This window comes from Pipistrellus hanaki (assembly GCF_964339955.1).
Source record: "Pipistrellus hanaki genome assembly, chromosome: 5".
Lineage (NCBI taxonomy): Eukaryota > Metazoa > Chordata > Mammalia > Chiroptera > Vespertilionidae > Pipistrellus > Pipistrellus hanaki.
This window is the reverse complement of record NC_140507.1, coordinates 78,504,947-78,517,887: the sequence shown is the minus strand read 5'-3', so window position 1 is coordinate 78,517,887 and position 12,941 is coordinate 78,504,947. Positions and strand designations below refer to the sequence as shown.

The 12,941-nt window shown below is 41.8% G+C and overlaps 1 protein-coding gene across 1 annotated transcript in view; it reads left to right on the top strand.

The window, feature by feature from the left end:
• The window catches only part of LOC311623374 (adhesion G protein-coupled receptor E2-like), a gene marked incomplete at its 5' end in the record, with an annotated part of 30,866 nt that extends 18,179 nt beyond the window's left edge, over window positions 1-12,687 (top strand). Inside the window, 9 exons of the mRNA XM_084885369.1 lie at window positions 1,628-1,735; window positions 1,925-2,145; window positions 2,330-2,506; window positions 4,402-4,599; window positions 4,878-5,113; window positions 7,745-7,811; window positions 8,218-8,309; window positions 10,710-10,878; window positions 10,961-12,687. Coding sequence (XP_084741495.1) covers window positions 1,628-1,735; window positions 1,925-2,145; window positions 2,330-2,506; window positions 4,402-4,599; window positions 4,878-5,113; window positions 7,745-7,811; window positions 8,218-8,309; window positions 10,710-10,878; window positions 10,961-11,107 — 1,415 coding nt within the window. The 3' untranslated portion in view covers window positions 11,108-12,687. The remainder of the gene's footprint in view (window positions 1-1,627; window positions 1,736-1,924; window positions 2,146-2,329; window positions 2,507-4,401; window positions 4,600-4,877; window positions 5,114-7,744; window positions 7,812-8,217; window positions 8,310-10,709; window positions 10,879-10,960) is intronic.
• Window positions 12,688-12,941: the final 254 nt, after the last annotated feature.

Sequence of the window (12,941 nt, the reverse complement as noted above, 5' to 3'; positions counted from 1 at the left end):
AAAAAAATTAATAAAATATAGTTTTTTTTAAAAAGAGAGAGAGAAGAAAAGGTGTTTCCTTTGCAGCTCATGTGCAGAGGACCTCCTCTGTTGTGTCCACTGGGCTAGGAGCATGTCCCCACCAACAAAGGGGAGAGGGGGGGCAGAGACATGCTCTTAAGGCCAGAGCTAGCCCCGCATCCTGGGTACTGAGCTGGGGGTTGTGCTGGGACCCTGGCAGCCATGACACAAGAATGTTCCAGCCCCGCTCCCAGCCACTTGGTACCTCCACCTGTAGGTCCGGAGTGGCCAGGGGGCATTCTGGGACCCCTGCTGCCCAGGGTGTAAGCATGGACCTATACGCTAGGAGAGGCCTGGGTCCTGAGGATGTTCCCAGACCCTGGCTGCTCTTTGCCTGTGTATGCAAATTAACCACCATCTTTGTTGGGTTAATTTGCATACTCACTCTGATTGGCTGGTGGGCATAGCGGAAGGACAATCAAGTTGCATGCTTCTCTTTTATTAGTGTAGATATATATATTAGAGCCTGGTGCATGAATTCATTCATGGACGCCTGCATGCTGGTCGAACTCCTGGTCAAGGGGACAATTTGCATATTAGCCTTTTATTATATAGGATATACACTGAGTGGCAAGATTATTATGTGTTCAAAGATCATAATAATCTGGCCACTCAGTGTATGTTAGATATTGGTCTGCAATTTTATTTTCTTATGATGTCTTTATCTGATTTTCTTTTCAGAATGATGGTGGCCTCATATAATTATTTAGATAATTTTCCTTCCTCTCCTATTTTATGGAGAATTTTACAAAGAATTAGTGTTCATTTTTCCATAAATGGCTGGTAAGAATTTACCAATGAAGCCATCAGTTATGGGATTTTTATTTGGGGAAGCTTTTAATTAATGGTTCAATCTATTTACCTGTTACAGGCATGTTCCAATTTTCTATATCTTACTAATTCCATTTGGGTAGTTTGTATGTCTCTAGGAATTTCTTCATTTCATCCAGCTTATCTTACTTGTTGAATAATCGTTCATGATATTCTCTTATAATCCTTTGTAAATCCACATGATATATATGCCATTATTATGTACACAAATATTATGTGTTATTCTATTATCGTGTTTACTAAATATATATATAGTCTGGTGCATGGATTTGTGCACTGGTGGGGTGCCTCAGCATGGCCTGTGGGGATTGGTCTGAAACCAGCAGCTCCTGCCTGTGACTCCCGCTCATCCCAGCCCCATTTCACCTGCTATAGGCTCACACCCAGTCAGTCCCAATCAGGAGAGGCTCAAGCAGCCACAGCAGTGAACCCTGCATCTGGCACCTATAGGTCAGCTGAGCTGCCACTCCCGTTGTGGTAGTGCACTGACCTTCATTGAGCCTCTGTTCCCTAATGGTCAGTGTGTGTCATAGTGACCGGTCAACCAGTCATTCAGTCATCTGGTTGTCTGGTAGCTTAGGCTTTTATATAAATAGATAATATATATTATGTAATATATAAATATGTAATACGATTATATAATATATTAGTTATATATAACAGGGTATTATAGCAACTACTGCAGGTTCAATTACTAATCTAACAACCCCCACAATATAACTTCCACAATTCATAGAACTGTCTCTGAAGATAAAGAAGCAAGGAGACAGGAAGGTCACCTTCAGTGTTAACCAGACAAAGATGATGCTGGACTGGGATGCAGTACAGGAATCTGGTGATTCAGGTAAGGCTGAGATGGGGAGAAGTTCACTGAGGTTTCACAGTGGGGCAAGATACCCAAGGATGGAATAAATGGAGAATTATAAAGTTTAAAGGAAAGTGTGGGCTATGGTGGGGTCCACAAGAAAAGAGCCTACCTAAATAAGGGGTCCTGTAAGCCCCTCAAGATGTCAACCATGGTCTTTTCCTATAGGTCCGTCTACGGTAGGCCTTTTGTCCACCCCAGGAATGGGCAAGTTGATGGCTGAAGCCCCCCTAGTTCTACAAGCTGAGGAGAAGTCAGTTCTGCATGAGACACACAAGGGCCTGTGGCAGAAAGTCTCCCTCGTCCTGTTCTCAGATGTTATCTCCGTCTTTGTGAGCAATAATAACACCCAGAACCTAAGCTCCCCAGTCACCTTCATCTTCAAGCATGTGAGTCCTGCTGGGATGGGGCTATAGATATAAAATCATCCTGGTTGCTGGGAATAGACATGAGGTTTTGGGAGCTCTCCCATGGGTGCATCATCTCCCCAGGAAAGCCCATTGCAAGCGAGGATTTGGGTCAGCATTTCTGAGCATCAGAAACACCAGCTCACACCTTGCCCTGTTCCTACAGGCAGTGGCCCCAGAGCCACAGCAGAAGCTTTTCTGTGTCTTCTGGGAGTCTGGCCAGAATAAAAGTTATTGGTCCACCAAAGGCTGCTGGAGGGTGGGCACCAGAGACGCCAGCATCACCTGCCAATGCAACCACCTCAGCAGCTTTGCTGTCCTCATGGCCCACTATGATGTGCAGGTGAGAGCCCTAAAAGGGGTTTAATTCAACATCTATTGCTGAATTGTGAGAGGGATGTCCAATTGCCCAGTGGGATCGAACCTAAACGGGCAGTCGAACATCCCTTGAGGAGTCCCAGATTGGAGAGGGTGCAGGCTGGACAGAGGGATAAACGCCCCTACCCCCATGCACAAATTTTGTGCACTGGGTCTCTAGTTTGCTGAAATAAATGTGGCACCACATCAAAAGGATAATAGCCAAGTGGCCAGGTCTCATAAAAACTTCCAGAAGTGTGAACAACTCTCCAAGACCATGTTTCCTCTGGCCACCTCACTAGGTAACACAATATTCATGCTTTTATTTACATACTGTTTTACATTTATTGAAGACTTAAAATATTTATATTTTAAATTCAAACAGAATGAGAAAGAAACCAGATGCTTAGTTCCTCTGGCCTCAAATGGTCAAAGCTGTTAGTTTCTCCTGTATTTTTCTTTGAATATTTCATACATATAGGGTAGGGCAAAAGTAGGTCTACAGTTGTTTGTATGAAAATAATACAATAATTAACAAATAGTGCATGAATAAACTCTGTTTTTCACATACTCACAACTGTAGACCTACTTTTGCTTCACCCTGAGTAAAAATAATGCATGTATTGGTTCCTTGGTTTTTCTCTTCTCAAAGACTTGGTAGAGTGTGTGTGTGTTTTTCACTGTTGTGCAAATTGTGTTTTATTTATTGCATCTAGGAGAATTTTCTATTTCATCCTAAAAAGACACTTCATCATTTTTATTGCCACACAGCATTTAATTTTGTGAATGCTCCATAAATTACACATTAAGACCTTTTATAGTGGGTTTTCTTTTGATCATTTGCTAATACATAATGTTGCAATTGTTCACACACTTCCTTCTTCTTACGTGATAACCTATAAGCTTAGTCGTGCCCAAAAGTCTAAAGAAAAATAAACCCTATGCCTGGCTCAGATGGCTCAGTTGGTTGGATGTTGTCTGGTGCACCAAAAGGTTGCTGGTTCGATTCCCGGTCAGGGCACATGCCTGGGATGCAGGCTCTATTCCCATAGGGACTGTGCAGGAGGTAACTGATGTTTCTTCTCATATCAATGTTTCTCTCTTTATCACCCTCTCCCTTCCTCTATCTCTAAAATTCAATAAAAATATTTTGTTTTTATTGATTTCAGAGAGAAAAGGAAAGGGAGAGAGAAACATAAATGAGAGAGAATCATCAATCATCTGCCTCCTGCACACCTCCCTACAAGGGATCGAGCCCACAACCCAGACATGTGCCCTTACTGGGAATCAAACCATGATCTCCTGGTTCATGGGTCAACCTCAACCACTGAGCAACACCAACCGGGAAATTTTTCTTCAGTGAACATTTTTTTGTTGTTGTTGTTAATCCTCACCTGAAGCTATTCTTCAACTTTTAGAGAGTGGAAGGGAGAGAGTGAGATAAAGAGAGAGAAAGAAACATCGATGTGAGAGAGACACATTAGCTGGCTGCCTTTGCACACCCAACCAGGGGTGGGGATCAGGCTTGCAACTGAGGTACGTGCCCTTGACCAGAATCAAACCTGGGACCCTCCAGTTCACAGGCCAACGCTCTTTCAACTGAGCCAAACTGATTAGGGCAAAAAAAAAAATTTAAATAAACCCTGTGAGTCCCAGGACTTGATCTTGAGTAAGGTCTCTTCTATCCCTCAGTTCTTCCAGGGTCTGAATTAATCCACTCAGGACCCATAAAACTCTAATATTACCCACAAACATCAGAATTTTAGGTGGCTCCTCCATTCCTGATTTTGTTACATCCAAAAATAAAACTAAATATGGTGGGAGAGTCATTAACCCAGCTCAGGAAAGTATAACTGATGTCTCCTCTTTGCTGGGTTCCAGGAGGAGGATCCCGCCCTGGCTGTGATCACCTCCGTGGGGCTGAGCCTCTCTCTGCTGTGCCTCCTCCTGGCGGCCCTCACCTTCCTGCTGTGCAAAGCCATCCAGAACACCAGCACCTCATTCCACCTGCAGCTCTCGCTCTGCCTCTTCCTGGCCCACCTGCTCTTCCTCACGGCCATCGACAGAACTGAGAACAAGGTATTGACACTGTCCCAAAGGACACCTGTCCTCCCTGTGGGATGTGGACTTCATGGCGCCATGCTGCATTGAACATCTTAGCAAATTGGCCTTGTGTTTTAGGAATGTTGGAGGGGTGAGTAGCCAATTTCACAATGACTGGCCCAACTAGAAAACCCCCCTTTTTGACACTTCCTTTATATACATCAGAGTTCAAAAAAAAAAAAAAAGTATAGGAGAGGTCTTGGGTCCACACTTCACCTGACAATCCCACCTGGTAACTCTCACTCCTCCCCCAGGTGCTGTGCGCCGTCATCGCGGGTGCCTTACACTATCTCTACCTGGCCTCCTTCACCTGGATGCTGCTGGAGGGCCTGCACCTCTTCCTCGCCGCTCGCAACCTAAGGGTGGTCAACTACTCCAGCGTGAGCAGGTTCATGAAGTGGCTCGTGTTCCCTGTGGGCTACGGAGTCCCGGCTGTAATCGTGGGCATTTCAGCAGTGTCCAGGCCTCACCTTTATGGAACACCTGCCCGGTAAATTAAAGTTCCCACTGTCCTCATGTTCTCCACTTGACCATGGTCAGCAGAGAACCAATGTGGCACTTTAATTTCACTAGAATATGATAGGTATAGGAAAACAGTAATAACCACCCAAAGACATCTTCCTGGTTCCATGATTGTATTCCTTGAAGTGATTGTTTTTTAGGAATTTAAAATTTCATTGTTTCAAATGTGAATTATATAGTATACAATTATGTTTATATAATATTAATTGTGCATTACATTCATTACTTATACTTTTATAATAATGAAACGTTAACAATCATAAATTAATACATGGTTAAATAAGCTGATTTTTCTCTTCTAGACTTAATTATTTTAAATATTAATTATACTTATACTAGAGGTTTGGTGCACAAAATTCGTGCACAGTTAGGGGGAAAGGTCCTTCAGCCCAGCCTGTACCCTCTCCAATCTGAGATCCCTCTCACAATCCAGGCCCCTAACCACTCACCTGCCTGGCTGCCTAATGCCCTTAACTGCTCCCCTGCCTGCCTGATCACCCCTAACCACCTCTGCCTGCCAGTCTGGTAACTCCCAAAGTACATATGGCTGGGGTCCCTCAGCCTGGCCTGTGCCCTCTCATAGTCCAGGAGCCCTTGGGGGATGTCCAGAAGGGGAGCAGGGGGATGCAAGCCTAAGCCAGCAGTCAGACATCCTTAGCTCTGCTACAGAGGCCTGCAAGGGAGCAGTTAGGCATCAATCAGGCTGGCAGGGGAGTGGTTAGGGGGTGATCAGGCTGGCAGGCAGTAACAGTTAGGGACAATTAGGAAGGCAGGCAGGTGAGCAGTTGGGAGCCAGCAGTACTGGATTGTGAGAGGATGTCCCAGATTGGAGAGGGTGAAAACTGGGCTGAGGGACATACCCCTGTGCATGAATTTCATGCACCGGGTCTCTAGTATTAATATAATATTTATCACACTAATTGAGGGGACTGCTTTAAATATTCTAGGAAACAAAATGGGAATGAAGGGATGGCATTGGTTGGTGTAACTTACTTCTCTCCTTAATTAAATAAAAGGGGGGGTGGTTTATCTAGATGATGAAATTGTGATGACCAGAGCTAAGATTTAGAAATCACTTTGGACATGCAATCTATATTCCCAATATTTTTCATGTATCAGCTCAGGTCATTCTCCCAACAACCCACTTAGGTAGAACAGGTATTATATGAGTTTTACAGGTGAGCAAATTGAGATACAGAGATTACTGACATGGTCCAAATCACACAGATGGTTGCTGGCAGAACTGGGATCAAATATAGACAATCCAGCATTTACAACATACTTCTATGTTGATATATTTAATGTTCAGCACCATCGGAGTAGCCCTGGTCAGATGGCTTTCCTATATAGCTTGCATAAAAGTCAACAAACTGTAAAGGGCTGCAACTTTGCGGACCATGTACTCTCTGTTGCAACTATTCACCTCTGTCCTTGTAGCACATGAGCTTCTATAGGCAATATGCAAGAGAATCAGTATAAATGATTCTCTTGCATACAAAATCAGGTGGAGACCCCATTTGACCCACAGGGTGCGGTTTGCCAGCATTGTCTTAGTAAGGGTTGGCTTTGAGTCTTCTGGTGAGTCTACCTAATTTCATGGTCCTCACAACTCCCAACTCATTCACAAATATCTCACATGGGATCATTTCCAGTTCTATCATTTCTATCAGTGTGGCCTTGATTTACTATGTTTCCTTAAGCATTAGGTACCAACCTGTGATCACTTGAGTCAATGTTGTCATGAGGAATAAATTATGTAATGCACATGAGCCCTACCTTAGTACTGTTATCGGGTTACTGTCGTCATCTTTTTTTACTATCATCTTGCAAGTCCCCGACTTTTTTTCACCTTCTATACACCTGCTCATCCAGTCATATCTCAGAATAAATGCAATCAGTTCTCTCTCTTCCCAACTACCTAACCCTCCTATACCACAGACGAGGCAAGCTGTCTAGCTCTGTGTTCTTATAGCTCCTCACACTTGACCATAAAACTCATCATCCTGATTGTCTCTATTGTCTAATTAGTGACCTTCCCTGAGGACTGGGACCAGACTATCTCAATTGCAGCTGGGTCTTCAGGTCAAGCAGAGATCCTGATACAGAGGAGACACAATATTTTCTCAATAAACCATTACTTAATTTACTTATTGATATTTATCTTTTCATGTAAAACTGTTTATTTTCTTCTGCCAGCATACCTGACAGACACTTTTAAAATAAATGTATCTTTTTAAAAACCACATCATTATGGCATGATTGATGTATTCAATGCTATACATAGTTAAGGTCTATAACCTGATAAGTTTGAATTTAACTATACAACCAGGACCAGCATCACCATCAAGGGCATACAAAAAGTTTCAGTTATGAAAGAGTAATAAGATAAGAAGATTAAAGTATATGGCCTAATTAACAATAGTGTATTGTATACTTAAAATTTAGTAAGAGGATAGATCTTAGCTTAAAGGTTCTTATCAAAAAGAAACAATATTAGCAATAGGAGGAAGAAGAAACTATGGGTGGTGAAGGATATGTCTACCAAGTCTTTATTCACAAAGGCAAATAGATTCTTCAGTCTCTTTCCATCTCTCTTTAGATGCTGGCTCAGCACACAAAAGAGATTTATATGGACCTTCCTTGGCCCCGTCTGCACCATCTTCTCTGTGAGTAAAGGATGACATGAGAGCATGCTTCCTGCCCAGCTGAGGGTCTATCAAAGAGCAGGTGTATAAGGAGGGTTAAAGGCAGGATGAGAAATCCTTAAAGTTTGCCCAGGACTGAGGAGACATACAGGAGGCAAAATTTCTGTTTTAAAACCAGGATAAAGGTATTTCCTGAGACATCTCACTTTCAGTGTTAAAATGTGGAGATTGCCATAAAAACTGGGACAATTTGATCACCCCAGTTACAGAACAAGCATAAGCCTGAGTTACTGGATGTTTGGACCCTTTTTCTATGACTGCTATGAAATATGAAACTGTCTTACTTGCTGAGTGAGGTATAGGATGAGCCAGGAGGAAGGTATACAGATGTGGAATATATTCAATATGCCTTGTGGGGTTTCCGCAGATTAACTTGGTCTTCTTTCTGATGACCATCTGGATTCTGAAAACCAAGCTCTCCTCACTCAACAAGGATGTGTCCACCCTCCAGAACACGAGGTGAGAGGGATCAGGGGGGCACACTACCCCATACAAAGCATGGTCCAGGAGCAATATGCCATGGTTCCAAGCTCCTGCTGTCCTTTCATGGGGATTCTGAGGGGTCAGGAGAGAAGTGCAGCCACCCTCTCTGGAAACCAGCTCAGATACTGTAGTTTGCTGCTGAAACCCTAGTCAAAAGCATTGTTTCTCCATAACTCTGGCATAAAATTACCTCAGCCACAGAGAAAATTGACTTTGTTCTGTTAAACATGAATTACTTCCATGGTCCATGAAGGTCTCAGAACATTTTTATCTTTATAGAACACTTAAGAAATTACATAACGGTTCCCAGAACCCAGCATGCACATTCATGCCCACATCTTCATGGATGTTCTTCCCTCTGCCCTTTCCACTCCTACACCTGAGAAAATCAGGTTCTTTATCCACATATCACATCTTGTGACTGGCTAGGGGCATCCTTTGCTTTCCTAACCTTAGTACAGAATAAATGGCTTCTATTCTAGAAAACCAGGCTCACAATCAGTTCATGGAGAGTGAAAATATAGGAATAGTGTTGGATGGGACCTGTGCAGAGGAACCTACACATAATAAATATTATGTGACTGTTTGTTTTTCTTTCCATGAGACTATAAGGTGTGTGAAAACAGAAATGTTCTGTGTTATTTTTTTATTATTATTGATTTTTCACAGAGGAAGAGAGAGGGATAGAGAGTTAGAAACATCCATGCGAAAGAATCATCAATCAGCTGCCGCTTGCACACCCCCTACTGGGGATGTACCCGCAACCAACGTACATGCCCTTGACCGGAATCGAACCCGGGACCTTTCAGTCTTCAGACCAACGCTCTACCACTGAGCCAAACTGGTCCCAGCTGTTCTGTGTTATTTTTAATACCCAAGACCCGGCACAGAGAATCAGTACACAGAAGGTCTCCAGTAATGCCAGTTGAATGAAATTAGGGACATTCATGAAAACTCATGACCTTTTTAAAGCCCACATTATGAATTATCACTATAGCAGAACCTCGGTTCTTGAACCTAATTCATTCTGAAAGGCTGTTCAAGAAGCGGTATCTTGGAAAACAAAATCGATATTTCCTGTTAGAAACCATGTAAACTGATTAATTTGTTCCAGACCCCCCAAATGGCTTAACCTTTCCTGTATACAGTGCATGTCTAGTGTGCTGTTTAATCTATAAGCAAACACTTCTTTCTTAAATTTATCGAACCACTCCCTGTTAGCCTTAAACTAATCATGTTTAGCATTCATTCAATGGTATCTTTCTAGAGGTCAGTATGCAGCATCCTCACTTTTTCGCGTATCATTGCCCCCAAAATGCTGTCACTGACTAACTGCTTTTCCTTTATCCAAATTAATAACAATTTTTCTACCTCTTGAATTGCCTTCATTGTTTCATGAGCACTGTCTCACCTTTACCAACATCAGCACTCTTGATGGCCTCTTCATGTTTTAAAAGTGTGCTAATCCAATCTACAATAGCCAGAATTTGGAAACAGCCTAAGTGTCCGTCAGCAGATGATTGGATCCAAAAACTATGGTACATCTACACAATGGAATACTATGCTGCCATAAAAAAGAAGGATTTCTCATCATTTGCAGCATCCTGGATGGAATTGGAGAACATCATGCTGAGTGAAATAAGCCAATCAATGAAAGAGAAACACCACATGACCTCACTCATTTGTGGATAATAAAGAACATTATAAACTGGTGAACCATAAGATAGATATAGAGACAGTATATCAACAAGTAGACTGTCAAGTTACAGTGGGGACGGGAGGAAGATCTGGGGGAGATAATAGATCAACCGAAGGACTTGTATACATGCATATAAGTGCAACCAATGGACACAAAACTCTGGGGAGGGAGGGGATGTGTGGGAGGGAGGGAGGGGGTAAAAAAAAAAATCAATAAAATATATTAAAAAAAAAAAAAAAAAAAAAAAGTGTGCTAATCATCCATTTCACCACAACAAAAGTAATTAAATAAATAAATAATCCACAGCACAATTTCTTGAGATGTTAATAAGGCAATGTTTAATTGTAAACTGACTCCTATTGGCACATTCTCTCCTTTGTTTGTGGTCTGAGAGACACTTTTTGTCATAATGATGTATTCAGATCAAGAACTGAAGTTAACCAAGACATTTTTTTCCATGGACAACCTGGTTAAGAACCAAATTGTTCAAGATGGGAGATGTTCACTCAAAGTCAAAATGACATGATAAACACTGATAGCATTTCTTTCAGAGGATCATTGAGAGTAGTTATCAAAGTTGATCACAACTCAGTCATGCATCCCTGGGATAGAGATTAGGATAACCTTAATTCTGTTGCTCTGGGTGCACCACTGACCTCTCTTTTCCTCCCACCCAGGATGTTGACATTTAAAGCAATGGCCCAGCTCTTCATCTTGGGATGCACATGGTGTCTGGGAATCCTGCAGGTGGGTCCAGCTGCTCGTGCTATGTCCTATCACTTCACCATCATCAACAGCCTGCAGGGCGTCTTCATCTTCCTGGTGTACTGCCTCCTCAGCCAGCAGGTACTATTGTCTGCTTCCACCCAGGATTTTCCACTCTCAGTCCTCTCAGTGAGCTGACTCAGAGCATGCTTTGGTTCTGTAGGTCCGGGCGCAATACAGGAAATGGTTGAAAGGGTTCAAGGAAACCAAAGTCGACTCTGAGAAGTACACACTCTCCAGCAGGGCTATGTGTAAAGTCTCCAAACACAATGTGGTAAGATCACATATTTCTCCCAGAGCACTTCACTAGCTGATCCACTTGAATAGCTCATGCCCATCACACTGGACAACCTGACATATAGCCGGTGATGCCCTAGGATGGCTCTCACTGGGTTTACTTGTGGACTCATCCCAAGGCATTTCCATGTCAACAATGGAGGTCTTCCTGTACTTCCACTCACTGTGTTGATGTACTCACCTTGCCCCTTACCCATGATTCTCTTCTCCTGTGTGTAGAGCACTCACTTTGTGAGGCATGGTGCATATGGTTTTTAATTTTACTTAGTGAAAAGATACAAAACATTTCCTCATAAGCAGAGAGAGAAGCTATGGATGATTAGCTCAGCAAGCAGGAACTAATGATCTGAAGCTGTGATGCTCAAACTGCAGTCACAGCACCATCCTTTATCCCAATTCACTCGATGCTACCTCTATATAAAGAACAATAAATACATGACATATATAGTTATAAAAGCTGGTAAAAATAAGTATTATGCTCGATTTGAGACTTTCCTTGAGAATCTACAATTGTTCCTGGAATTTTCAACACATACAAATAATGCAAAGCCAGGAAGGAGATTCACAAAAGGCTGAGGAGGGATCCCTAAAATAGCAATGAACATAGATATATTCTGGTTTATAAAATTTTGTCTTGTGATTTTTGTTCACATGTTCTTCACATCAGCTCTTGAAGTATTATTACATTCCCATTTGGTAGGTAAAGAAAATGACACTCATAAGTTCTATATGGATTGTGCGAGGTTTTCAGACAATTCACTTTTTCTCCCAACTTCCATGGACCCACCATGCTGCCTCCCAAGCCTTATGCATATTTATCATCCACTTCTTTGTCCAACCCTCTACAACTAATCGTTCCCAAATTCTCCATTCATCAAGAATCTCATTCTTCCAATTCTTTCCTTTCCAGCAGATGTTTCTACCAGTTTCTTCCATAGCAAATCAAGTAAGCAGGATGAAACAAGGTCAACTTTGTGATCTCAAAAACACAAGGCATTGGACATCTGGTTCATTCTCTCCTCATTTCATCTTATTGCCACAGACAAAATATGCTTCTACCTTTTTTAAGGCTAGTCCTTCTGTTGCATTTTGGTTTCCAAAACTCTTGACTGCTCCATAACTTTACATTACTGTGCATGCATTCTCTCTCTGAACCTTGCAGTCTCACCTTCTCAACAGCATCATTGATCCACCTTCATTGCAACATGCTAAAACTCTGTCTTGTTAAAAATTATTAAAGTTATACATTTGATCCCTCACTCTTCTTCCTCAAATACTCAAAACTGGTATGTGCCTCCATCATTGCACCAAAGAGCTCTCTCTTAAGCCTCCAATGACCTTCATATCACTGAACAAAATAAATAGTACTGTTGGGTGTTGTGGTTACGGCCCCCACCATGAAACTTCTCTTTTGTTCCTGGTTCCTAGATCTCAACATCTTGACATTCTTTCTAACTTTCTGACTGAACTGTCTTCCTCTTCTTTAGATTTCATTTACTCTATCCAGTTTTGTCTTTTCAATTTCTTTTCTCCCATTCTTGTGGTTGGTTTTTCACACTCTTGATCCATATTTTTTTTTTTTTTTTACTATGTGGAAGTGAAATTTATCTATTTTTTGTTGTTGTTGCTTACTTGTGCTTTAGATATCATATTTAAAAAAGAATTGGCTAACACCCATAAGATTTATACATGTTTTCTTTCAAAAAATGTATAGTTTTAATTATTACATTTAGGTGTATGATTTAGAATTTATTTTTAATGGTTTGAGATTTTTACAGTGTGATGTACCCATTCTTTTACATGTGGATATCCAGTTTTCTCAACATCATTTATTGAAAAGATTGTTC